General features: G+C 46.8%; 1 protein-coding gene across 1 annotated transcript in view; it reads right to left on the bottom strand.

The window, feature by feature from the left end:
* LOC125943813 (uncharacterized) overlaps positions 1-24361 on the bottom strand; it is a 269745-nt gene that overhangs the window by 10349 nt on the left and 235035 nt on the right. Inside the window, exons 2-5 of the mRNA XM_049663335.1 lie at positions 21354-21486; positions 16245-16474; positions 10981-11192; positions 3823-3968 (exon numbers count right to left, since the gene is read on the bottom strand). Coding sequence (XP_049519292.1) covers positions 3823-3968; positions 10981-11192; positions 16245-16474; positions 21354-21486 — 721 coding nt within the window. The remainder of the gene's footprint in view (positions 1-3822; positions 3969-10980; positions 11193-16244; positions 16475-21353; positions 21487-24361) is intronic.

Here is a 24361-nt window from a genome sequence, read left to right as displayed (position 1 = left end):
AAAAACTGAGCTTGTTCTTGGCCATTTTCACGAGTAATGCATGGATGAACCGAGGGCACAGACGGATTTAGCAATGCGTCAGCACGAATTGTGCTGCTCTTCGGTTTACGTTACGAGTGACAAGCACAGTGGCGTCAGTAAAAATTGTCTGTTCCGAGGTACACTTAATAAGCATAAACGACTATCTGTAAAATTTACTTGCAAGAAAAAAAATCAATTACGCAGTTCGTCTCACCATTAGACACAGAAAGGGCAAAGTGCTCAGGAGAATTACCAGGAGAATAACCCTCGCTGTAACAAGTGACCAGAAACTTGACTTCATTCTAAGTGGTATTTCCTTAAAAGCGGAGCAGCTATAAGAGTCCTAGTTAAAGGGGTCCTGAACCACCCTAAGCCCTGGAGAAAGAACACATTCCACAGATAGCATACGCTGCTGTAACATATCAGCCAAACTTGCAATGGTGCGCATCACGTGGAGCTTACAAGCAGAGCACCAAGTCCCTTTTTCTCAAACACACTCTTTTCAAACACGCCTTCTCGTCAACCGTTTCAAAGGTGCCGGTACCTTGCGTATGTCGTCACATGCAAGATTTCCATAGGCGGCTGCTAGTGTCCATAGTTGGCCTCAGTAAAGAAGGAAGTTTGGATAAGTTTGGATCAGAGCACTTCGTATACTTGAACTGTGCATATTTATTGACACAGTTTACTAAGCAGGCTGAAGTAACTGAAAATCTGCGTTTCGAACTTCGATAAGAATTAGGCACTTCCAGAAGAAGTCGACTGCCGTCCGTTCATGCTCGGCACAGCCGCTTACGTAAGAATTAAACTTTGGTCACACTGCTTATTGGTGTCGTAGCCGCAGTGCTGTACGGAACGCCATTTCTGGAACGAGTTCCTTTTGGGAGGAGCGTCACTGTTCCGTTAAGGGTCGGTGGAACTGTAATGGTAACTCGTTAGGTCTACGAAGGAACGGCAGAGGGAACGGCTTTCCTTCTGTAAACGTTCCACGGCATTGAATAGACGCACGCATGTACGCAGCACATCATGCAGGGCGGATGGGCCAGGTAAGCAATGTCAGCAACTGATTTGTATATGTTGCTTTTCTTATAAATTGTTCTGGATTGCAGGCTTGGACACCACAAAGGAAAGCGCGAGCTCGTTGTTTGTCAGTTGCTAACCCCAAGGTTTAGGCTATCAAGGATCCTAGACAGTACCATGAGAGACCAGGTGAGCATCAGCAGAAAGACAAAGCTGGCTGCGGTGACCAAACAAGCCAGCGCAGATGTTGCCATCTCATCCACGCCGAAGATTTCTCTTCGCTCGGGCACCAAACCATTCCATTACGTGCTGGTGCGTTACATGTGGTGCTGACTACCCGGTACCCCAAATGAGTTTCGAGGGATAGAACAACTTTTTTCTGAAGTACAACACGGCAGTACCTTCAAGCGCTTCGTGTGGAACGGCTCTTCAACAATGCCAACAAAGTTATGTCGAAAAACGGGTTCGTCTGTCGGACACTAACAAAGAGAGAAAGCTCTTGCCGAGTTCAAACAAGGGACTTTAGTAAGTTGCGATATATGTATTCTGGACATTTTCTTTCAACTCATGCTGCAATATTCAATCAGCATTAAATAAAAACCTATGTATTGTTCCTTTTGATGCGGTTTCCTGCGCAACAACTTAATTATATTGGTGCATGTGAGTAACTTTGCATTTTCATATCTAAAGCGCAGTATCCTACCTGTGACATTGAAGACCGAAGTGGAAAGTGCCATATGTGTTGCACTTGTAATAGACGAGCACCAATTTTGAAGTTAGACACGTCTGGAGTATTTTCTGTGCTCCCTAAAAATTTGTCTAGGAGCATTTGTTTGGGTTCTTTTTATCTCCAGATAATCCGCTGATGGCGATGTTCAAATTCTTATAATATACGTAGTTCTATGTGAGTTCTAAATTGCTCTTTTTTCGCCTCAGGATTATCTCACACTATATTTTAACTAAAAAATCTAATGTAACGTTAATGTAATGACACATTCAAATGTTTGAACGCGGTCGCTTCGGATTAAAGGAACTTGCAAAGGGAACTCGTTTTAAGATTGGGAAGAAATGAGGAATGAGCTTTCGTTCCTGTTTTAGAGGAACGTGTTCAATTCTGCGTAGCCATCAGGTCTCGCTAACTTATGTTAGTTTTGAACACTTAACTAGCCTCTAACCATGCCAAACTTAAGGTCAGACTCCACGTACGCTTGCCATCACGTGCTCACTCCTGGCAACTCTTGGCTAGATGCCTTGGCCGACATTCCTTCATAGTGAGCTACTAAAGGAGTTTCAAAATGCGCAATCTGGACGTGGCTATTAGTATCCGTCCGTAAAGCTGGTGCACGACAAAGCTGGTCTGCACCCGGTCGCAACGCCAGACAGGAGGAGCCCATGAGCGCGAGTGCGTACTTCAGACTTGTTGTGCCATAGGAAATGTTCAGTTATAGCGGGCACACGCACTGCGGTGCAGTTGCATGCAGTGGCGTCTGATACCGCGGCCACCGCAGGATGCCACAGTGAGCCCGTTCACTGAGCACCACCTGCACTGATTGGACTCTGTGGGAGACGTCACGAGCGCCAACATATGACTGGAACTGGTCGTCTGCTTTCCAAGCTGCACACCTACCATGTATCTTGCCATCCTGATCAAACCTGGTAACATTTGAAATTCTTTCAACACAAGTCTGGAGTACGGCATTTATCGCTGAAGGTGCGAAAATACTCGGCCATTTCCAGCATGCCAGACAGTGGCCGGCGAAGTCGGATGCGTCGCGCCGGTGACCCCCGGATCGATTAAAATTTGTCGCTGGTATAGTTCGGCATGCTGAACGTGGGCCGCAGCAGCGTGGGGACCAGCTGCGCTGCATAACTGCGCTGCATCCGGCCTATATGGCTATATCCGCACCTTTAGCGGATGTGCGCGCTGCCGAAGTACTGTCGAAAGACGACATATCTTTCTATGCTGGGGAATTGTGTGATTGCCACAGAGATAAGTGTGAAAGGAAATGTACTACTCGTGCCATTTGGTGCGAGGAAACAGGCGCGCGTAGCCACAGCAAGCGAGCACCCTGACCTCAACCATAAGTTGAGGGAAAGCCTCCGAGTTTGGTGCGTCGTAGGCACCAAAATCGGAAGTATTGGCGTCTACGCGAACATGCAAAATCAAATTTGAAATGTGCACCATGGTGACGTTCAGTAGACAGAGCGTTGTGCCTTCACAGTGCAAGGCATTGAAGAAGGAGCGGAAGCATTGCGAGGGGGATCAAAGCAATCTTTTATTGCCAATACCTCCGCTTCTACTGAAAGCACTGAAGTAGTACTTGAGTGGCGAAGTACTTTCTTAAATAGTCTAGTTGAACTTCAATTGCAATTATCGGCTTCACTAAAGCGTTTAAGGGTCCCCTTTAACACGGGAACATGAAAAACTTTGAATAAAGCAATCTACTGAATAAAACGAGTTCGCTAAAACATGCATTTACTAAACTAATTTTGTTCAGACCCATGCACCTAATGAAATAGCAAAAAAAGAAATATAAAAAAATCCATGTTTGTTCTTCGCGGTTGTTTAACTGCCACAACTGTTACTATCTGTTATCCCTGAGTCCTAACTTAAATAAGAATAGGACTGCATGATGCAAACAAGGATGCAGAAAATGTGACACATACTGCCATGCTTGACCTTATCACATTTCTTCTTTCTGCTTCCTCATCTGATTTTTTGGCGTATCTTAGGATGCCGAGCTGTGCTAACTATAATAGTTGTCCTAGCTGAGGATGTCCTACCTGGGGATGGGTGAGATGGGCCGGGCAGCTTCTTCTGCTGTTGCTTGCGGAGAAGCGGCTGTTATTCCAGCCCCAGCTGCCTGCTTCTCGTTGAGTAGAGCCATCAGCTTTTCCAGCTCATGCAGGATGCCTGCTTCGTCTTCATCCTGCGGAGAGAACACGTGGGACATGGCAACAGATGTGGCATGCTCTGATCACTACACATGAATGCACGCTAGCTCGAACCACCGGAATTGATCAATTAATGTGGTACAATATTCTAAAGCAATGCATCGGCCGTTGGAGACAAAGGTCTACAGGAGCTAAAAAATGGTACTCTATGTTGAGTGAAGCTTTAGTCAAGCAGTGCGTAATAAATTGTGCTTACTTTCATCGTATGCAACATGTTATCTCATGCAATGTTTATGTTCATTTACCACCGAGGTCACAACTTTAATACAGAAAACCTCATTATCACGTACCCGCTTAATAAGTAATTCTGGATTAAATATAGTCGGGATAAATCCCCAACCCTACCACCATGGAACTTAATAAGCATTGGCTCACCGCTTAAGCCGTAGTCACTTACTGCACGCCAAATGGTTAGCGTGTAGTGTTTACTTCATTTTTCGGTCCACACAAGTGCGCAATCGGCGAAATGTAGTGCGCATAGATGATAGATAGTGAAATTGCTGCACATGGACCTTTCACGGACTGCAATCACCACCGACAGTGACATTAAAACATTGTGACCAAGACGTGTTTCCGTCGCGAATGACGTGGAAGTGAATGATGGCCCTTCTCTATTCAACACGGAGCATGCTTTGACTGCCATAAGGGCGTTCACGGAGAAGTAGAGCCTGATGGAGAAACTGTCTCGCGCACTTCCAGAATTTGAAGATGCCATCGTTGCTGCAAGGCCACCACGGCGGCAAGTTAAAATCAAAGATTTTTTGCTGCCTACTCACAAATTAAATTTGTCTGCGCGTGTGTTTGAGTGAGAATTCAGCTGACTGTTCTTTTCTCGCTGGCAGTCTATAGCCGCTCATCTGCATAGGTTGGTTAGTTGGTACATTGCTTAGTGTGCACCTGATCCATATTCCCCGCCAACTACGCATTAAGGAGGTTTTACTGTATTGTGAAATTTTTATGGTTATGCACTGCACCGCTGACAAGTTATGTTGAAGTACAAGAACCAGATCAGGCGGATGCAGTGTGAGACATCTACACAGTGATGTCACCAGGATGAATGCGATGTATGATGCTTATTGAGGGAGCAATGGTGACGACAAGCGTATGCACAGAAAACTATGACCTAAATCTAGCTACATTTAAGGATCCTGCACCTCTTGGGTCACAGTGGCACACCCCCATTCTGATTGGCTAAGAATGGACACACATGAAGCAGCATTTACGAAATGGCTAAATTGAATGAAACAGGTAAATCAAGGAATCTGCTGATTCTAACACGCTATTCTATTAATGTGGGATGATGTGCTTTCGAGGTACCTATGAGCCGACATTACAGACCATTTTTATGTTTACAGACTGTCATGAGTCACAGGCAAGATGTGTGATAACGTGAAAAAATACGAAGACGCCGGCCGAAGAAACAGAGAAGGGACCCACAGGCGAGAAGCACATGAAGCGCGAGAGAAAAAAGAAGAAATGAAGAAAAAAGTTGTCAAAGTTTCACCCGAAAGACGATGCATCAATAGCGATAGCAAATTTGTAGAGAGATATACGGAGTAAGGATAGTAGTTTTATCAGCTGTATAAACTTGGACATGCAGCAGCACCGACAACACGCAGAACTGTTGCCGCCGTCGGCGTTTTTCCCGCGTTCTCACCGAAAGCACGCGGCGTTGGTGACTGTTGCCGGTGCCTCTGGGGGCGGTCGGAGGTCTTCGACGAGATCAGAATGGGACACTCGTCGAGCAGCGTCGGGAATCTTACCCACCTTCTCGCCTCGCAACGTTTTTATAAAAATACGCATTTGGTGCCGCAGTTAGACGTCGCCTCCCCTCCCTCCCGTTGCCCCCCACGGCCTTTCGCGTGACGGAAGAAGTCGCGTTTGCTCTCTATATATGGTGATTGTAAAGGAGGAGAGAGACGCTTAATTCTGCAGCCCTTCAGGGAGCACGACGCAGAACACGCGTTTGTTCTCGGGCGTGCGTTCACTCCCCGTGAAAGCCCGCGTTCCTCGCGCCCTTTCACTCGCACATAAAGAATCCGGCGCACGGCGACGATTTCATCGCCATTGACGTCATACGGAACCTTACGGCGACGGTGACGCCGAGGCCAGAAATCCGCTTTGGAGTTTCCATATAATTGCTATCGCAATAAAACGTTGCGAGGCGAGAAGGTGGTAAAGGCTTCCAACTTTGCTCGACGCGTGTCACGTTCTTTTCTCGCCGAAAACCTCCGAGCCGCCCCGAGAGGCACCGGCTACAGTCGCCAATGCTGCGCGCGTTCGGTGCGAACGCGGGCAAAACGCCGACGGCATCGATAACAGTTGTGCGCGTTGCCGTTGCTGCTGCATGTCCAAGTTTATACAGCTGATAAAACTACTATCCTTACTCTGTATAGCTCTCTATAATAATATGCTATCGCAATTGATGGTTCGCCCGCGGCCGCTGGATAAAAAAATGTCGCAATTTCACCCCAAAGGCGAAGCATCAATTGCGATAGCAAATTAGTAGAGAGCTATTCGGAGTAGGTATAGTAGTTTTATCGGCTGCATAAACTTGGACCCATTCGCTTACTAACTGAATTAACAAGCGTGGTTTCAGCGCGCACAAAAACACGAATAGATCACACTGAATGACCGAAGACGACTGTCAAAACGCTGGCAGTAAGCGCAGCTGCCGCAGCGGGCGAAGGTTCGTGCGGTCTATCGCTTCAACGGAAACTGAGCGGCGAATACACAGCGCATACAAAGGTCAGAGCCATGCGGAGATAACAGGCGGTGCGGGTGACCGCCACAGCCGCGGGCAATGTACGAGCGCAGTTGTTGGCAGAGTAGAAGCTGCGCCCCCCCCCCTCTCCCTCCCGCGCTGCCTTCCCGCTTTCTTGCTTTCCCGTGGGAGATTGAGTGGCAAGTTCCCCTTACGCTCGGTTGCAAGATACGCCTTTGGTGCCGGAGCACAGCGTCGCCCTGCTTCCCTCACTGCCATACCCCCACGGCCTTTCGCGTGACGGTCGCGTTTGCTTTCTGCCGTGCGTTCGCTCTCCGTGATAGCGCACGTCCCGCGCGCGCTTTCGCTCGCGCATATGGTGCGCAGCGACAATTTTATCGCCCTTGGACTTTATACGGAAGCTCACGGCGACGGCAACGGTGACGACAGAAATCCGGTTGAAGTGTCCATATAATTGTTATCGCAATAAAAAAGGAGATACAGGCGGAAATGAGCTGGCATTGCTGACGGGTTCGAGAAGCAGTTGCATCTCCAGCTGTGCTCAGGAGACGGGAGGCAGAAGTTTCGGGGACCACGGACCGGGGAGGGGACGTTCGTGATTTAGCCAGCGACAACTCCAGCTCCTGAGCCCCGACTGCGTCGCCGTGGCTGTGTTCCGCGGCCCCGGTCCAGCCCCACGCAGACGTAACCAGTTGCAGTCCCGTGCCACAAAGGCAATCGCCAAGGCCACGTCAGCGGCACAACAGTCGACGGGCCCAGACCGCGTCCCGTGCCACGCGGGTCTCTGCGGAACGCTGCGTCAGAACCACGCAGGCCAACGTCCTTTGCCACGCTAGGCCAGAGTCCGACACGACTGGCGACGTTCAGAACGTTCGTTTGTTCGTGACTTCGCGTTGGTTAGTCGAGTGGAGAAACAATATGTAGTTGAAGGCTTCTTTGTTTTTGTAAATAAAATGTTGTAAATCTCTAATTGCATCAGTGTAACGTCCCCCTTCAGGTGATCTTGATGAATTCATTCAGTTCAGTAACCAAAATATTGGAATATGCCTCTGATCTGAGCCTCCCAGTTGTCTTGATTGGCGATATGAACATTAACTTATTATCACCTACTGCTCACACTCAACAATTCATTGACGCACTGCATTCTTAGATTTGCATTAACACAATTTTTTCGCCAACCAGAATAACGGCTAAATTCTGAATCATTGATATATGCATAACGAACCACGATCCAAATGATGTTTTTTCGGGAATTCTCACCTCCGATTTAAGCGATCGTTTGCCAGTATTTTGTTTTTTGCCACGACATGAAAACAAAAGAAGGCGTTTTTGATGTCAGCTTTCTTTCTGTCTCCACTTTAACGATGAGAATATGAGTGCTTTTCACTCAGTTATAGAGAACACAGACTGGTCTAAAGTGTATAGTGAAAATGATCCGAATATTTCGTATGATACGCTTATTCAGATAATAAGTCGTGTTATGATGATGCTTTCCCATTAAACAAATAAGGACCTACAAGAAAGCTAGGCTAGCCATGGGTACCTCAAGAGATGTACAAAAGAATGCAGAAACGTGACAAATTATTTGACAGGTATACTGCTATACTAAGTGAATACAAGAAAATAAGAAATAATTAGTACTTCAGACCTCAAAAAAGCTCTAAAAAGGTATTATGAACATATGTTTTCCACGAAATCAAACAATCGAAAGGAAGTATGGAATGCAGTTCGCAGGTTAAAAGGAACCCGGTATAACACAAACCCGAATACTCTAACCTGTGATGATACTGAGAACAGTGAAACTTCCTAGACCAATAAATTCAATCATCATTTTTAACTTGCTGGTGGGTCATCCCACTCTAGTGTTTCATTACTGGCATCTGAAAGTTTTCTAAACCACGAGTCATCCATTTTCCTATCACCTTGCCCCGAAATAGAAGTGTTTTCCATTCTTAAGGCTTTGAAAAAGGATACTGCAGCCGGGACTGATGACATAAAGGCAGCACCAATCATATCTGTTGCTGATGCTGTCTCGACTCCATTATGCGATATCTGTAACAGTGCTTTTGCAAATGGCATCTTTACCGATTCTATGAAAATTGCCAAAGTGATTGTATTGCATAAGGGAGGCTCTGTCGCTGATTTAAATAATTACAGACCGATATCCATACTACCTCTTTTCTCAAAAGTGCTGGAACGACTCCTAAAGTGCAGATTAACTAAATTGCTAGATAAAAATCACGCCCTTATGGACCAACAGTTTGGCTTCCGTGAACACAGATCTACTGAAATGGCACTTGCAAACATCAAAGAAAAGCTCCTCAGCAACATTGAGAACAAACTATATACGGTTGGTGTTTTCCTGGATATTAGAAAAGCTTTCGACTCCATTGAACACACCATTCTATTTAATAAACTGTCATACTACAGAGTTCGCGGAGTGGCCCTAAAACTGATTCAAGATTACTGCACTACCACACAGCAATACATTTCTTGTGCTCAATATACAGAAGAATCTCGTTAGTTAGAACTCCATGGGGACTGGAATTTTATTTGAATAAAACAAAGTGCAAACAAGGGAGAGCCCTTTAAATATAGCACCGGATCAATTATGTGGTACAGCACACAAACCCAATACCGTCGCTGGGTTTGCATTAATAAAAATCTTATCTTTCCTCTGTCACTGCATAAAGTCCATGTGCGATAAGATACCGAGTACCGTTTTCAGTAGGTGTGAGAGAAAACGGGCGAAGTTGAGCCGAGAAGGGTGGCGCTTTGATTGTGCCGTACTGCCATCTGCTCAATGTTGGAGATTACGTGATAAAGCGGCTTCAGCCCTTACTGTTACTTTTAAGCCGGATGAAAAAAAAAGGACACGCGATGCTCTGCTAGGTCCAGTTTGGTCTTGGCTTTCAGTGGTTCTTTCCTCATTATTTTTTCCGATACATGACGTTACGATAGCTAGCGAAGCATCGAACCTTCGCTATTGGCTTGGGTTTGTCCAAAAAGCGGCGCATGGGAGTGCGAATTTGTTCGAAATAACTGTTGCGTGGTTTGTGTGGTTTTTGGAGTTCAAATTCACGAGAGTTTTTTGTATTGAAATACAGAGGACTTGACGGGACCACCAGAGCAGTTCAAATGATCAATTAAAATTACTGTATCTATATTCATATGTATCGAGTGAGCGAGTTCATCCAGTTCACTGTAGTAGAAACATCTTTTACAAGGTGACGCAAACAAGTCCTTTATCAAAATTTTGTCCAGATCTTTTGATGTCTGATTGTGTTCCACGGGTATTACTTGTAACTTTATCAGTATCACTTATAATATTACATATTGAACACAAAGGTCTCAGTAAAGATAATATAAGGTTAGAGAAGTATGCTTGCATCACATGGTTAGCACTTTAAAACTACTGTATCAGTGTGCAACATTTGCACAAACTCCATGCACAAGCTTATAATTACTTGTACGAAGGTTGTGTAATAGATTCATCATCATCAGACTATTTTCATGTTCACAGCAGGACCCGCCGTGGTTGCTCAGTGGCTATGGTGTTGGGCTGCTGAGCACGAAGTCGCGGGATCGAATCCCAGCTACGGCGGCCGCATTTCGCCGGGGGCGAAACGCGAGAACACCCGTGTGCCTAGATTTAGGTGCACGTTAAAGAACCCCAGGTGGTCCAAATTTCCGGAGTCCCCCACTACGGCGTGCCTCATAATCAAATCGTGGTTTTGGCACGTAAAACTCCATAATTTTTTTCATGTTCACAGCAGGATGAAGGCTTCTACCAGCGACCTCCCGTTACCTCTATCTTGCAGTAGCTTATTCCAAGTTATGCCTGCAAATTTCCTAATTTCATCGAACGACTAATTCTCCAGCGTCCTTCACTGGACTTCACTGCCTTTGGCACCCATTACGTAACTAATAGACGCCAGGTTATCCACTCCATGCATTACATGGCCTGCGCAGCTTCATTTCTTTCTCTTGATGTCAACTAAAATATCGGCTACTCCCTCTTTGCTCTCTAGTCCACACTGCTGCCTTCCCGTCTCTCAACGTTACGTCCAACATCTTTTGTTTCATGGATCATTGTGCAATCCTTAAGTTCAAGCTTCATAACCTCCAAGTTTCTGCCCCATGTGTTATGGTATTACCTGTATAATGCAATAACTACAACACTTTACAAAAATAGAAGTAAGCTGCCAGTGATCAGATGCAAGGAAGTTTGACACATCAAGAGCCAAAAGAATCCATCTCACATGTGCGGTTGTTGGGCTCCCCTTGATGCTGGTTTCTGTGCACTCCATGACGGTGCTCAGGCGGTGAGGTATATCCAGCATTGGCCTGAAAATCGGACTGGGATTGTACGCAGACAATCTTGCCAAGTCCTCGTCCGGTGTCAATTTAGATGCCACAGGAATTGCGGCAGTTGGTGAAGAGGCAACATTGTGTTCATCTGACGCCGCTGACACTGTGAAAGCAAAAAACAAAGCAGCAGCATATGAGAGAAGTACCACGAGCATCTCTGTCAAAGAAATGGATCTTACTGGAAACTGTCGCACTGCACTTGCGATTTCCAGGCAAATTTCCACAGCATTCCTGGTGGATATTATCTGGTCAGTAAGCACTTACAAAGTGCAAGAACGTTGGGCCATAATAGCGCGGTTATGAGTGCCAGCGCGTGTGGTGCGGATTCCTCCAGTACAATGCATCGGTGTGGATAATGGCACGAGAGATTTGCATGTGTTGCGTCGCATGGCACCGTAAATCTTGGACGCCATGGCAGATTGCACTTAGTGCCCACAGCTGTCATCAGATGGCGCCCACAAAAAAGTGTGGAAAGATACGCACATTCGTCCTGAGCAAAACAAAAAAGTTAGTTTTGCTACGAAGGTGGAGCATTCATGACGATAGCAGAGACAACTACATAAAGTAAGGTTAGCAATTTTATCGGTGTCAGGCACGCTCAGGGAAACGGGAACACATCTCGCTCGATGACCAAGAACACTGCATCACAGCGCGAACGAACACTGTACTCGGAAACATGAGATTAAGCGACCGCAAACACTAAAAGCGCGGGAACACGATGTGCATCACGGCACCAACTGCATCGGCTTGCGCTTTGCATTTGCTACAGATTACCTCCTTGATACGGAGCGTGGTCCACGTATGGACGCGCGCGCTATGGAGAGGGGAGAGGGCAAATTGTACGTCAGGGATGCTACAGCATGCTTACAATTTCATGTTTTCTCTACGGTTCTACCATAGCATTGGGATGTTCCGTGTGTTTGTTCAGAAAGATTTTTCAATATGAACAAATTTGCACTGCATTTTACTCATTGTGTAGTGAAGGGGGACGATGCAGTGGGGCATCCTTATACCAGCGCTGTCTAGTGAGTGGGTCAATCTCTCCAGCGCATCGCTCGGACTACGCCGCTCGCGCTCACGGTTCCTTGAACTGACCCAACGGTTGGCCCCAACGCCTGTGAGCAATAAACACCTTTACAAGTGGTGGAGAGTGCTACGCTCAAACGCATCCTGGAGCTACGATCCCGTACCTTCTCTTCAGGGCGCATCTCAGCCGACGTCTCAACAAACGCCTCCTGCACCCTCCGTCGTGAGCTCTGGTCTACCTCGCCACAAGGAGCCTCCTGTTTTCAGCGGCACCGACGACACCGACTTGGACGACTGGCTGTCCACGTACGAGCGAGTAAGCGTCATCAATAAATGGGACAATGCCGCGCAACTCAGCAACGTGCTCTTTTACCTCACCGGCGTGGCAAGCCTCTGGTACAACAACCACGAGACGGAAGTTCAGACATGGTCTGTGTTCAGGACCTTATTACTAGCTGTGTTTGGCCGTCCTGCTGCGCGCAAGGTGCGAGCAGAATCCCGTTTGCGAGAACGAGCCCAACAGCCGGCCGAGTCCTTCACGAGCTACATCGAAGATATCCTGGACTTGTTTAAGCGCGTGGACGCGACGATGTCAGAATCGGACAGAATCAGAAACGTTATGAAAGGGATCGAGGACGCTGCTTTCAACATGCTGCTCGCTAAGAATCCGCAATCCGTCACTGAGATCTGTAACGCATCACATCGACACTGGCTCTCACCCACCATTGCGAGAACGCCCGTATCGCGTTTCTGCCAGCGAATGTCGTTCCATTAATGAGCAAGTCGACGACATGCTTCGGCGCGAAGTAATTCGACCCTCGAAAAGTCCATGGGCTTCGCCTTTCGTCCTTGTTACAAAGAAGGACGGCTCAGTCAGGTTTTGCGTCGATTATCGCCGGCTTAACAAGATCACTCGCAAGGAGGTCTATCCCCTGCCACGCATAGACGACGCAATTGACTGCCTGCAAGGAGCCGAGTTCTTTTCATCTCTGGATTTGCGCTCCGGGTATTGGTAAGTGCCTATAGAAGAAGTCGATCGGCCGAAAGCAGCCTTTATCACGCCCGACGGCTTGTACGAGTTCAACGTCATGCCTTTTGGACTCTGTAATGCGCCCGCGACGTTCGAGCGCATGATGGACAGAGTTCTGCGAGGCTTAAAGTGGCACACATGTTTGTGTTATCTTGACGACATCGTCGTTTTCGCGCCTGACTTCATCACGCACCTCGAACGCCTTCGGCGTGTTTTGACTTGTTTATCGAACGCCGGCCTACAATTAAACATAAAGAAGTGGCGATTTGCTGCGCAGCAACTCACGATACTTGGCTATGTGGTATACAAGGACGGCATTCTCCCAGACCCCGACAAACTTCGCGCCGTTGCCGAGTTTCCCAAGCCAACGTCTATCAAAGAATTGCGCAGTTTCATCGGTCTGTGCTCCTACTTCCGGCGCTTTATTCGGAATTTCGCCGCCATCGTATCGCCCCTGACGAAGCTCCTAGGGAGCAACGGGCTCCACACTTCGTGGTCATCAGAGTGCGACGAGGCGTTCACGAGTCTTCGTCGTTTGCTGACTTTCCCCCCAATTTTGCGCCACTACGACCCGACGGCCCCTACAGAGGTACACACAGATGCCAGAGGTATTGGCCTTGGCGCTGTCCTCGCGCAACGCAAGCAAGGGTTCCCTGAGTATGTCGTTGCTTATGCCAGCCGAACGCTTACGAAACCCGAGAATAATCATACCGTGACTGAAAAATGTCTCGCCATCATCTGGGCTAAGTTCCGGCCATATTTGTATGGCCGCCCATTTGATGTCATCACGGACCACCACGCACTATGTTGGCTGGCGTTGTTGAAAGATCCGTCCGGCCGTCTTGCACGTTGGGCACTTCGCCTGCAAGACTACGACATCCGCGTACTCTACCGCAGCGGGCGACACCACGCGGACGCCGATGCCCTCTCGCGCTCTCCTTTGGCTGACAACAATATATCTCGGTTGACTGTGTCTTCCATCGCTTCCGAGCAGCGCAAGGACCCCTAGATTGCGTCCATTATAGGCTGGCTCTCGGATCCATTTACCAGGTCGACAACCCGCGCGTTGCGCCGTCAAGCTCACCATTTCGTCATTCGCTAGGACCTGCTTCACCGGCGCAATTACAGCTCAGACGGTCGCCAGTGGTTGTTAGTAGTGCCTCGCAGCCTGCGTTCCGAAATATGCGCAGCTTTCCACGCCGATCCCTAGTGTGCCCATGCTGGCGCTTTCAAGAAATACCAGCACCTTCAACAGCGGTACTACTGGCGAGGGATGTACAGCTACGTTCAAAAGTTCGTACGCTCTTGTCCCGATTGTCAGCGCTGGAAATCATCACCCCGCCTCTCGCCAACTGGGCTGCAACCTTTACCTTGTCCCACCCGGTCCTTTGGGCGCGTCGGCATAGATTTGTACGGGCCCCTTCCTATGACTTCGGCTGGAAACCGTTGGGCCATTGTAGCAGTTGACCATCTTACGCGATACGCTGAAACTGCGGCGCTTCAGGCAGCTACAGCGCGCGACGTTGCCTTCTTCCTGCTTCGTCGATTCATCCTACGTCATGGGCCACCCCAGGAGCTACTCAGTGACCGCGGACGGGTCTTCCTTTCCGCAGTAGTAGAAGCTGTTCTCAAAGAGTGCCACGTTGTTCATCGCAAAACAACGGCGTAACATCCTGAAACCAATGGACTCACGGAACGATTGAACCGTACGCTCGGTGACATGCTCTCAATGGACGTCTCCTCCGACCACACGAACTGGGACGCCATTTTGCCCTTCGTCATCTACGCGTACAATACCGCTACGCAGAGCATTACTGGGTTTTCGCCATATTTCTTATTGTACGGCCGGCACCCATCGCAGACCATCGACACAATACTACCATACCGGCCCGACGCGTCTGAATGTGCGCCCATTTCTGATACGGTGAGACATGCTGAAGAGTGCCGCGATCTCGCCCTGGCCTTTACCTCCAAAGACCAAGAGCGCCAGAAGAACACTCGCGGTGACACGACCTCTGCGCCTACCTTTCTTCCTGGAGCGCTTGTGTGGCTCTCAGTTCCTTCCGCTGCACCTGGTCTGTCTTACAAGTTAATGCCAAAGTATGAAGGTCCCTACCGCATCGTCGAGCGTGCATCCACCGTCATCCACCGTCAAATATGTGATAGAGCCCGTTGAACAATCGTCAGACATGCGCCGTCGCGGAGGCGACATTGTCAACATCGAGCGCCTCAAACCGTATTATGACCCACTAATAGTGACGAACTGCTAGGTCGCCGGACGGCTCCCTTTTTCGTCCCCGGGGTAATTGTAGTGAAGAAGAGGGACGATGCAGTGGGGCATCCTTATACCAGCGCTGTCTAGTGGGTCAGTCTCTCCAGCGCATCGCTCGGACTACGCCACTCGCGCTCGCGGTTCCTTGAACTGACCCAACGGTTGGCCCTAACGCCTGTGAGTAATAAACGCCTTTACAATTGGTCAAGAGCCACGAATGGATTGATCAACTCCGGGCTGTCCAGAAGGCCCACGATGCGGCGCTGAGGCTTGGCCTTCCCGTCCCTACGTGGGAGTGCCCCGTAGTCTTGCCCCTATAAAAACGGGGTGAAGATTCTTCCGGACCACAATAAATTTTACTACCTACCTACTGCATACAATGCGCTCGCTCACTTGAGTGTTGATAGTTGATGGAAGAGCCGCTGTTTTAATCGTGTGTGCACTGAAACTCAGAACGCCAGTGCAATACCGGGGAGTATCGATAGTTCATGGAAGAGCCGGCATCGCCCATGTACCTCTTGTTTATCATTGGATAATTCAGCCAATTTTATTGGTCCCATCAGGTGTGAGTTAACAGAACTGTATAAACATGTTAAACCACTGTGTTCATTCTGTTCCCACATGCTCATGCATAACGCTCGAGGACAACAAGTTTTCTGGGTGTATAATATACTTTGGGCACAAGACACCCCTGAATACGTGTAACAAAAGCACATCAAAATGACAACATTTACTGCCATTCCTCGCTTGCTTAATACTAAGACTCTCTCGCTGTCTTTACAAGATACTAAAATGCCCAACACAATTGATGGTGTCTTCGTGTTTACCTGTGCTTGCGGGAGAGTCCATCAGCGAGGATGGCCATTCCCTGTGCGCATCGTAGCACTTGGCGATATCCTCCCGTATGAGACGCGGATAAGCTGTCATGTCCGGGCTCATAAACTTTGGAACAGTCGATGCTCTGCCACTGCACGATGCAGTGTTCCATGGGCCTTCGTCGGCATCGGACTCTTCTGCTTCATCTTCTGTGGCTTGGGCGGGATTTAGTTCCACGCGCCTGCAATGAGGACACCGCAGTGTTGACCGGGGCACCACTTTAAGGAGTGTCAACTGTAGTCAGATTACGATAACTGATGATAATATCTTCAAACAAACATCTCTGCTTTATCTGGTCTACTACACTCCGACAAAAAAATAACGCCTCACTGCAGCTTGTACAGACAAAAGGCAGTATCCATAGTGCTTTGTCATAATGTCAATGTTCAGGTGCTGTTTTGCTCATCGGTGGCAGTGAAGGATTGTGACGACTTATGCTTCGTCACACCGTTTCTCATCACAAGTGATTTCAATTGCGCTAGAGGAATGCGGTCACTTAATCGCAATTCTCTCTTGAAGCAAGTTGTTCGTTGGCAAGAAAATTATGCATATCCAACGAGCTGTGGGAATCAATGTATCCGAAGTGTTCACAATCCAGCAAAGCAAAATGTCGCATTAGGACCGGAAACGCGCTGCAGATTTCAGCGACGGACGAGTTCCTTAGCAAGCATGATATACCTTGCAGAGAAAGTGGAACCTTTTTGAGCATTAAAGAGGTACTAACATGGTTTGTCAACTATTCATTTCTTGCACTAAATGCAAGTCCCAGAGGTCTGAACTCTAGAAAAAATAGTCGCAAGCCTCAGAGTGCCCATAATAATTCAATGTAATCGCTTTTCTACAGCCAGTTTTTGTTTTGTTTCCATAAGTATAAAGTGCAACCTCAAATATCAGATCTTCACGGGAACCAGAAAATCAAGCGTATCATCCGAAAATCGTATTATCCAACCTATTATCCAACCAAATCGTATTATCAGGAAACAAAATGAAATGCATTATCCTGAAAACATATTACGCAGAATCGTATCAATGAGATTCCAATGCACTGTGTTGTGACGTCACGACGCGGTAATTGGTAGCAGAACATTGTGACGTTCTGACTCGCTAAGGCTCGCTTGGTAGGCTCGTATTCTGCTACTTATTGAGAGGGCCGATGCAGCAGCATATCGGATGGCTGAGCGAGCTGGAGCGAGTGTCAGTACTTTACCACATCCTGTTCCCACGTGACCAAATACTGTGTGGTGATGTCACGATATAGTATCCTCCTGGGAAACGAAATCAAAATGGCTGTAGAGAAGCTATTATTCACGGTGCTCTGAGGCTTGTCCCGATTTTTACAGCGAAGCTGTTTATGGCTAGGGTTCCGTGGATTTTTTTTTGTGTGTAAGCGAAACCTCAAGTCCCGTGCGAACGTGCGTGTGCCACTGTTCGCGTGTTTGTTGTCGTCTTATTCCACAGCTGGGTTGTCGGTGTTTCTCGGATATGAATTTTGAATAGATCAATTATCAATAGGCCCCTTTTCAAGATCAGTAGTTTTCGAGGTAGGTAATAAAGGATTCTCAGAGATTTGCCGTGATGCGAGCCGCGTTGGCCATGTCTACGTTCGCACCACCCTTTATTTGTTGGCGTACCAGGTGCTTGCGTATCTAGTTTCCTTTCCTTCCGCTCTCCCGTGGTGGCGGTATATAAACAAAACACAAAGAAAAGCTGCCGTTCTTAATTTTCAATTTTACTTCTGTCGGTTGTAATGGCTCCTGAGGCCGCGTATAGTCCGGACTCTGGAGAAGCAACGCGCCTATGAAGAGCGATGGCAAGAACAGATGCAAGAGTGCAATCGGCGCCGGAGGGCCACAAACACCAAACGTCCACCGATCAAGACAATAAATGTGTTCGTGCTGTGGCTTAAAATTCTGTGACTTGTCTGTGTTGTGTGCTAAACAGCTTCACTGGTGATCCAGCTTCACAGAGCGGAATGGGTCATGATTTTTCTCTTGTTTGTTAGTTTGTTCTGTCTCAAAGTTGCTTTGCTTACCGATTTGGATGTGATTCTGCGAGTTCGCAGAAGGACGCCGGATTTTTTCTAGAGTTTAACACTATAGGACCTTCATTTAGAGCAAACAATAAAAAAGGAAAAATAATTAGTCAAAAATATCAAGTCAGTACCCTTTAAAATCTCTTGAATCACACTCGCTCAACATTGTAGAAATGTGCACCGGCGTCACAATGCGATGAGAAACCCGCAGCCAATTGTGGCGACGAATGCGTCCTGTAACTTCTATCTTTATCATCAGACAGAACATGCACGTGCTGAGTTTCTATGTGTAAACTGTTCCAATCTGATGCAGCTAACATGCCAAAAGTCTCAAAGCGCTGGCTTGCACGAATGAAGTTCGTAAGAATGTTTTATTCCGCCTTTTTATTCCGATGCACAAATCGTTGCAGCATGAGGCGCCGACGCGCGTCAAAATGGTGGGGCTTTGGTGGCTTCAGAAGCGTTTCGTTGTTTTACTATTGTGTAGTGTCTTAAAACGGCGAAGGAAAACCGAAACAAAATCAAGCTGGTGGGCGCTGCCACTGGAGCAAAATGTGAAACTAAAATCGCGCCGCCTGCCGCAGGTAATGGCGGCGCGTTTGAATTATCACCTACTAAAAGCGTGCAGTACGTTTCTAACGGCCCTACATCCCAAAAGCTGAAAAACAGATAGGTGATGATGCGTATCGAATAGGGTTACCGTGATAGCAGTGAAAGTGGCATGCGACGACCTGGGAGGAGATATGCTGGTACCAGAACAAGAAACTAACTGTGCGCCGACATTTTCAGGTGAGACGGGCACCTATAGTGCATGTCTCGCGCCTTTTCATGAAACTCAAATTATGGGGTTTTACGTGCCAAAACCACCATCGGACAATGAGGCACGCCGTAGTGGGGAACTCCCGAATAATTTGGACCACCTGGGGTTTTTTAACGTCTGCCTAAATGTAAGTGCATCGCTGACAAAGAAAGACGTTCACCGAACAAATAAAATTTTAAAAGCAAGACGTTTCGGCTTCTAAACGTTTGGGACGAAACATCTTGCTTTTACAGTTTTGTTTGGTCGGTGTACGTCTTTCTTTGTCATGTATCGTCCTGACAAGATGGGCTTCCGTCGAACTCTCGATTACAAGTACAAGGGTGTTTTTGCATTTCGCCCCCATCTAAATGCTGCCGCCGTGGCCGGGATTTGATCCTGAAACCTCAAGCTTAGCAGCCCAACACCATAGCCACGCGCCTTTTCTAGCTTACACGAGATCTTGCGGCCGGTAAACGTATCATACGATTGCAATTTGGCCATCTATTGAGTGTTGGTGCTGAAATATTGTGTTTTCCGGGAACACACGAACTGGATAAAATTAAGCCTAACACTACTGGGTCGTTTTGTGTGTTCTCGATCGTGAACGTTGGCGCTGGGAAATCGTATCAACGAGTTTCTACTGTATCAGCATGAGAGACTTGTGACTGGATGCGAATATGCATCTGAATGCGTGGCAGTAAGTGGAAGCTGACGCAAGTATGAGGGTGAGTGGGTATAGGTAGAGTGAACAGATGTGGCTATGAACGTGAGTGAGTGCTCGTGATCAATTGTAGAGACATCAGCGAGTACTGATGAGTGAGTGCATATGACTACGCGTACACTCGGCCACAAAATATTGCGGGGGGCGCTGAGCGCGTGGCAAAGCGGTCCTCCTCTCCTTCTAGCGGCGCACCCCTGGTGTCGAGACCGACGCTTGCGCGCATGCGCGTCCTTTCGTGACTGCAAGCGTGCATGTTTCCGCGCTTGTTCCTTGCGCGCCGACGATATCCCAGTGTCGCCGCGAGGTGCCCCTCTTGTGATTGGCACTGTAGCAGCTTGGACGGGCAAAAAAACTTAGCCGATATAACGGAAATAAGTTCATTTTCATCTTGCCTATCATTTTATAGAGCGCCTTTTCTGCCACGCTCTTCTGCGGGAGAATGCCCCGTTCGTAAAAAGAAAAGGAACGAAGATTGGCCACGAAAAGGCGCACCGCAGAAACGAGAACTGCGTTGTTGCGTTCGCGACCGGGAGATACGCATCCGCGCTCGTGACGCGACAAAAAGCGGCCGCAGCTATACGCACGCCAGCTCACTGTTCACATAGTTATGCCCGTCGAAGCCGCCACCTCGCGACTACACTCGGATATCACCGGCGCGCAACGAGCAAGCGCGGGAACATGCACGCTTGCAGTCACGAAGGGACGCGCATGCGCGCAAGCGTCGGTCTCGACACCAGGGGTGCGCCGCTAGAAGGAGAGGAGGACCGCTTTGCCACGCGCTCGCGCCCCCCGCAATATTTTGTGGCCGAGTGTACATAGCCTGCAAACATAACGGCGTTAGTATATATGCAGCTTGTCCTGCTAGACATGGCTTTCAATCCCCGAACACCAATTCATACACCCTAATGCACTGAAATGCTCAAAGTGGTCAACTCTACGGCTCACAATTAATTACTAATTAAGTTCAGGAAAAAACATAGGTAAAAAAAAACGCAGGAAGCCTGTTCTGTTCAAAATGCTTGGAAAGTTATTCCCGTATTTATACATTAAAAGCGGACTGCCATATTGGTTAAAGGAGGGTTGTTTTCTTTTTACAATAATAGTCGCTGCAGGTTGTTGACATTGCACACTGTCATCTCTACTAGATACTGCCAGTGGATCTGTCAGACCATCTGAAACAGATCTTTGTGCAGCCCTTGTTTGCAATTCCATAGTCCACAGAGGCGAAAATAAAAGCTTTTTTCTCTTGAACAAACATTACGCAAGTTGCACATGTTAAGTGTTTTGAACTTAACGAAGTTTTTCATTTATTTAAATAACTAGAATCCACTTTGTGAAACTGACGTCTAATGTATGGCTTCAGCAGTTTAGAAGTGACACTGCTACCTTTCATTCAAGCCATCTTTCACTGCTTCCTCTGCTATTTCAGAAAGACATTCTACCCACCTAGACTGATTCAGCAGTATTTCCCTTCTTGCGTGTCAAAAAATGTAACATTTCCGACTTACTCTGTCGCATTTATCGGTGAGAATTCGGAGAAGGCAACAGGAGACATGCTCTTTGTTGCTCGTCGCCTCCTCAGGGTCACAGAACAGGGAAGCCTGAAGTTTTCAGCACTGTGACGTGGTTCAGCCGCGTTCACTGCAATGTCAGATATATATCACCAAGTGACATTTCTGTTTCACAGCTAGAGATGTAAGCGCTGCGAAAAAGAACAGGATTTGGAGAAAAAAACGTTCTTTGCGTTTTTTTCCGCACAGAGAAAGTGTAGAAAAAATCATTAAAATTTCTACATGCAGTTGTACATGCTCTGCTCTGCAGCATACATTTCTAGAAGCGATGACGACAATAAAATGGCAGCAGAGTGTTCCAGTGTCTTTATTATACGCTTTCAGTTTCATGTTGAAAACGCAGTGTAGCTTTCAAAGATGGCGGAATGCAGGACGCCATCCGAGTTTTGGTTCCGGTCTCGTGTCTGGGACTTCGCCAAATATGTGAAACCACCAACCTGGTCGCAAGGCCTTTGCACTAATGAGCTGCTGACATCGAATAGCTTCAAGACTGCTGCAGATAACTTTGTCATCTCCCAGTTGTAAACAAAACTGTCCGTGTTTGAAATGTTTATAACAAGTTTTGCACCAGACTCTCAAGTAAACGTGTTCGAAAGCTCGTCCACGTGCAATCAAATCTGAATATGGAAGCAATCCGTGGCCAATTTCAATTGGAGTGTGCCTAGCGAGAGTTACTGACACAGCGAACTTTTTCTGTGTTATTAAATTAGCCATCTTTTGCAGAAGAGAACAAGGTGTTCATTCCACTGTCTTCATATTCTTTGCGTAATTATTGCATGTGTTTAAGTATAATTATTCTTGATTGCAGGAATAATAAGGAATAAAATATATTTAATGAAGTTTCATTCTTTTCTCAAAATTTAGGTTAAATTAAGGGGTTTTACATGCCATAACCACGACCTCATTATGAGGCAAGCCGAAGTGGGACCACGTGGGGTTTTTTATAGTCTACCTAAATCTAAGTACACAGGTGTTTTAGCATTTCGCTCCCATCTAAATACAGCTGCTGTGGCTGGGATTCGATCCCGCGACCTCGTGCTTAGCAGCCCAACACCATAACCAGCACGCAACCACGGCGGGTTCTAAAAAATTTGAAAGTTTTCTGAAAGAATAAGTAGAAAAAATTTTGCATCCACTCAGCATTTCCGGAAATTTTGCATCCTTATTCGCAGCACCGATCAGTATACGATTTTCTTGGAGGTTCGAAAGGTACAGCGCAAAGAAAAATGATGCATCTATACTTTTTGTAATTGGCAGGCAGTCCTTTAATGCAAGTAGTTTCTTACTCTGGGAATTCCTGATGCTGTATATAATATGTAAGTCCTTTTTTGTACATGCAATAACAAACAATAAACAATAATCAAAGTTGCGGTCATAAAAGTCTCACTTTTAGCATTTTGCGGTACAGCTCCTCTTTTATCCAGAACGCTTTCTACAGAGTAGTTTATACATGTACAATAGTACCTGCCAACCTATTAATTTATTTGTTATCATACCCTCAGGGCCCAATGGGCATTACAGAGTGGGTGGGTACATGGTTTACAAACAACCAAAAACATTCAAGCCTATAAGGTTAACGATAAGATAAACAGACACTGAAAGCAGGAAAATAAAAGAAAAAGAAAAAAAACATAAAAATTCGAGTCATTTTAAAAGATGACCTGTTACAGCGGTCTTGAATGATGATGCATTGGCTAAGGTGGCGATGGAAGAGGGAAAGCGGTTCCACTCGGAACAGGTTCTCGGCATAAAACAATGCAGGAACATATCAGTGCGACAAAGAGGAACAGCTACCTTATTGCTGTGATCGATACGGGAGGATAAGTACACTGGCTGCGCAATGAGTTGCTGATTGAATGAACCGTGATGGAACACTTTGTGGAATAAACAAAGGCGCGAGATATTGCGCCGAGTTTGAAGGCTAGGAAGGTTACGTGACGATTTCATCGGTCAGACGCTAGCAGTACGTGAATATTTTAACATAATATAACAGGATGATTCATTCTGAAGGGATTTTATCAACTGAATGAGAGTGCAGTAAGCCGGATCCCAAAGTGTATGCGCGTATTTGAGTTTCGGATGAACGAAAGTTTGGTAAAGCATTATTTTAGGCGCTGTGGAGCTTGGAAAAAATTGCGTCGGAAATAACCGAGAGTGCGATTTGCATTACCCATGATGTAGTCAAGGTGAGTATGCCTTGACAAGTCATCAGATATGTAAACACAGAGATACTTGTATGCAGACACGCGCTCCAGTCCGATGCCATTAATTCTGTAATCTGAAGACATTGAGGCATTAGTGCTTCGCGAAAATGTCATGTACTTGATTTACCGATCTTAAGCGTCATTAACCATTTATTGCGCCATTCAGATACTTTGTTTAGGTCAGATTGAAGGACAAGTGTATCATTAAGGTTATTTATTTCGCTATAGATAATGAACTCGTCTGCAAATAGCTTTATACTAGAGTTAATGTTGTCTAGAAGATCATTTATATAGATCAGGAATAGTAGTGGACCTGAAACGGAACCTTGAGGGACGCTAGATTCAACAGAGCAAGGAGAGGAAGCATTATTGTTAGCGAACATTTAAAATTCATAAGAATCTCTGTGTGCATAACAAGGAGCAGGGGGTGTGTATTGCAAGAGTTTTGTAAATGTATGCCTTGAGCACACACATTTCGTAGCAACATTCACACTTTATTTACCGTGATTTACCTTCAGACAGAACACAAGCAGAAGCAAACTTGGAACAGTAGAGACTTGCAACGCGCACAAAATATCAGAGTGGCCGGGTGTTGCAATGACATTGCTCTTGACGATTTGGCCAACTTAAGGAACTCATCTTAAACCTGTCTGAAGCATGTATACACCCTCTCACATATGGCCTCTTGCGCTAACACGAGAGGACGGAGCAAATATCCGCATGATCAGAATTTAGTTTTTG

Source organism: Dermacentor silvarum, chromosome 1, assembly GCF_013339745.2.
Source record: "Dermacentor silvarum isolate Dsil-2018 chromosome 1, BIME_Dsil_1.4, whole genome shotgun sequence".
Taxonomy (NCBI): Eukaryota; Metazoa; Arthropoda; class Arachnida; order Ixodida; family Ixodidae; genus Dermacentor; species Dermacentor silvarum.
This window is presented reverse-complemented; position numbering and strand designations above follow the sequence as displayed.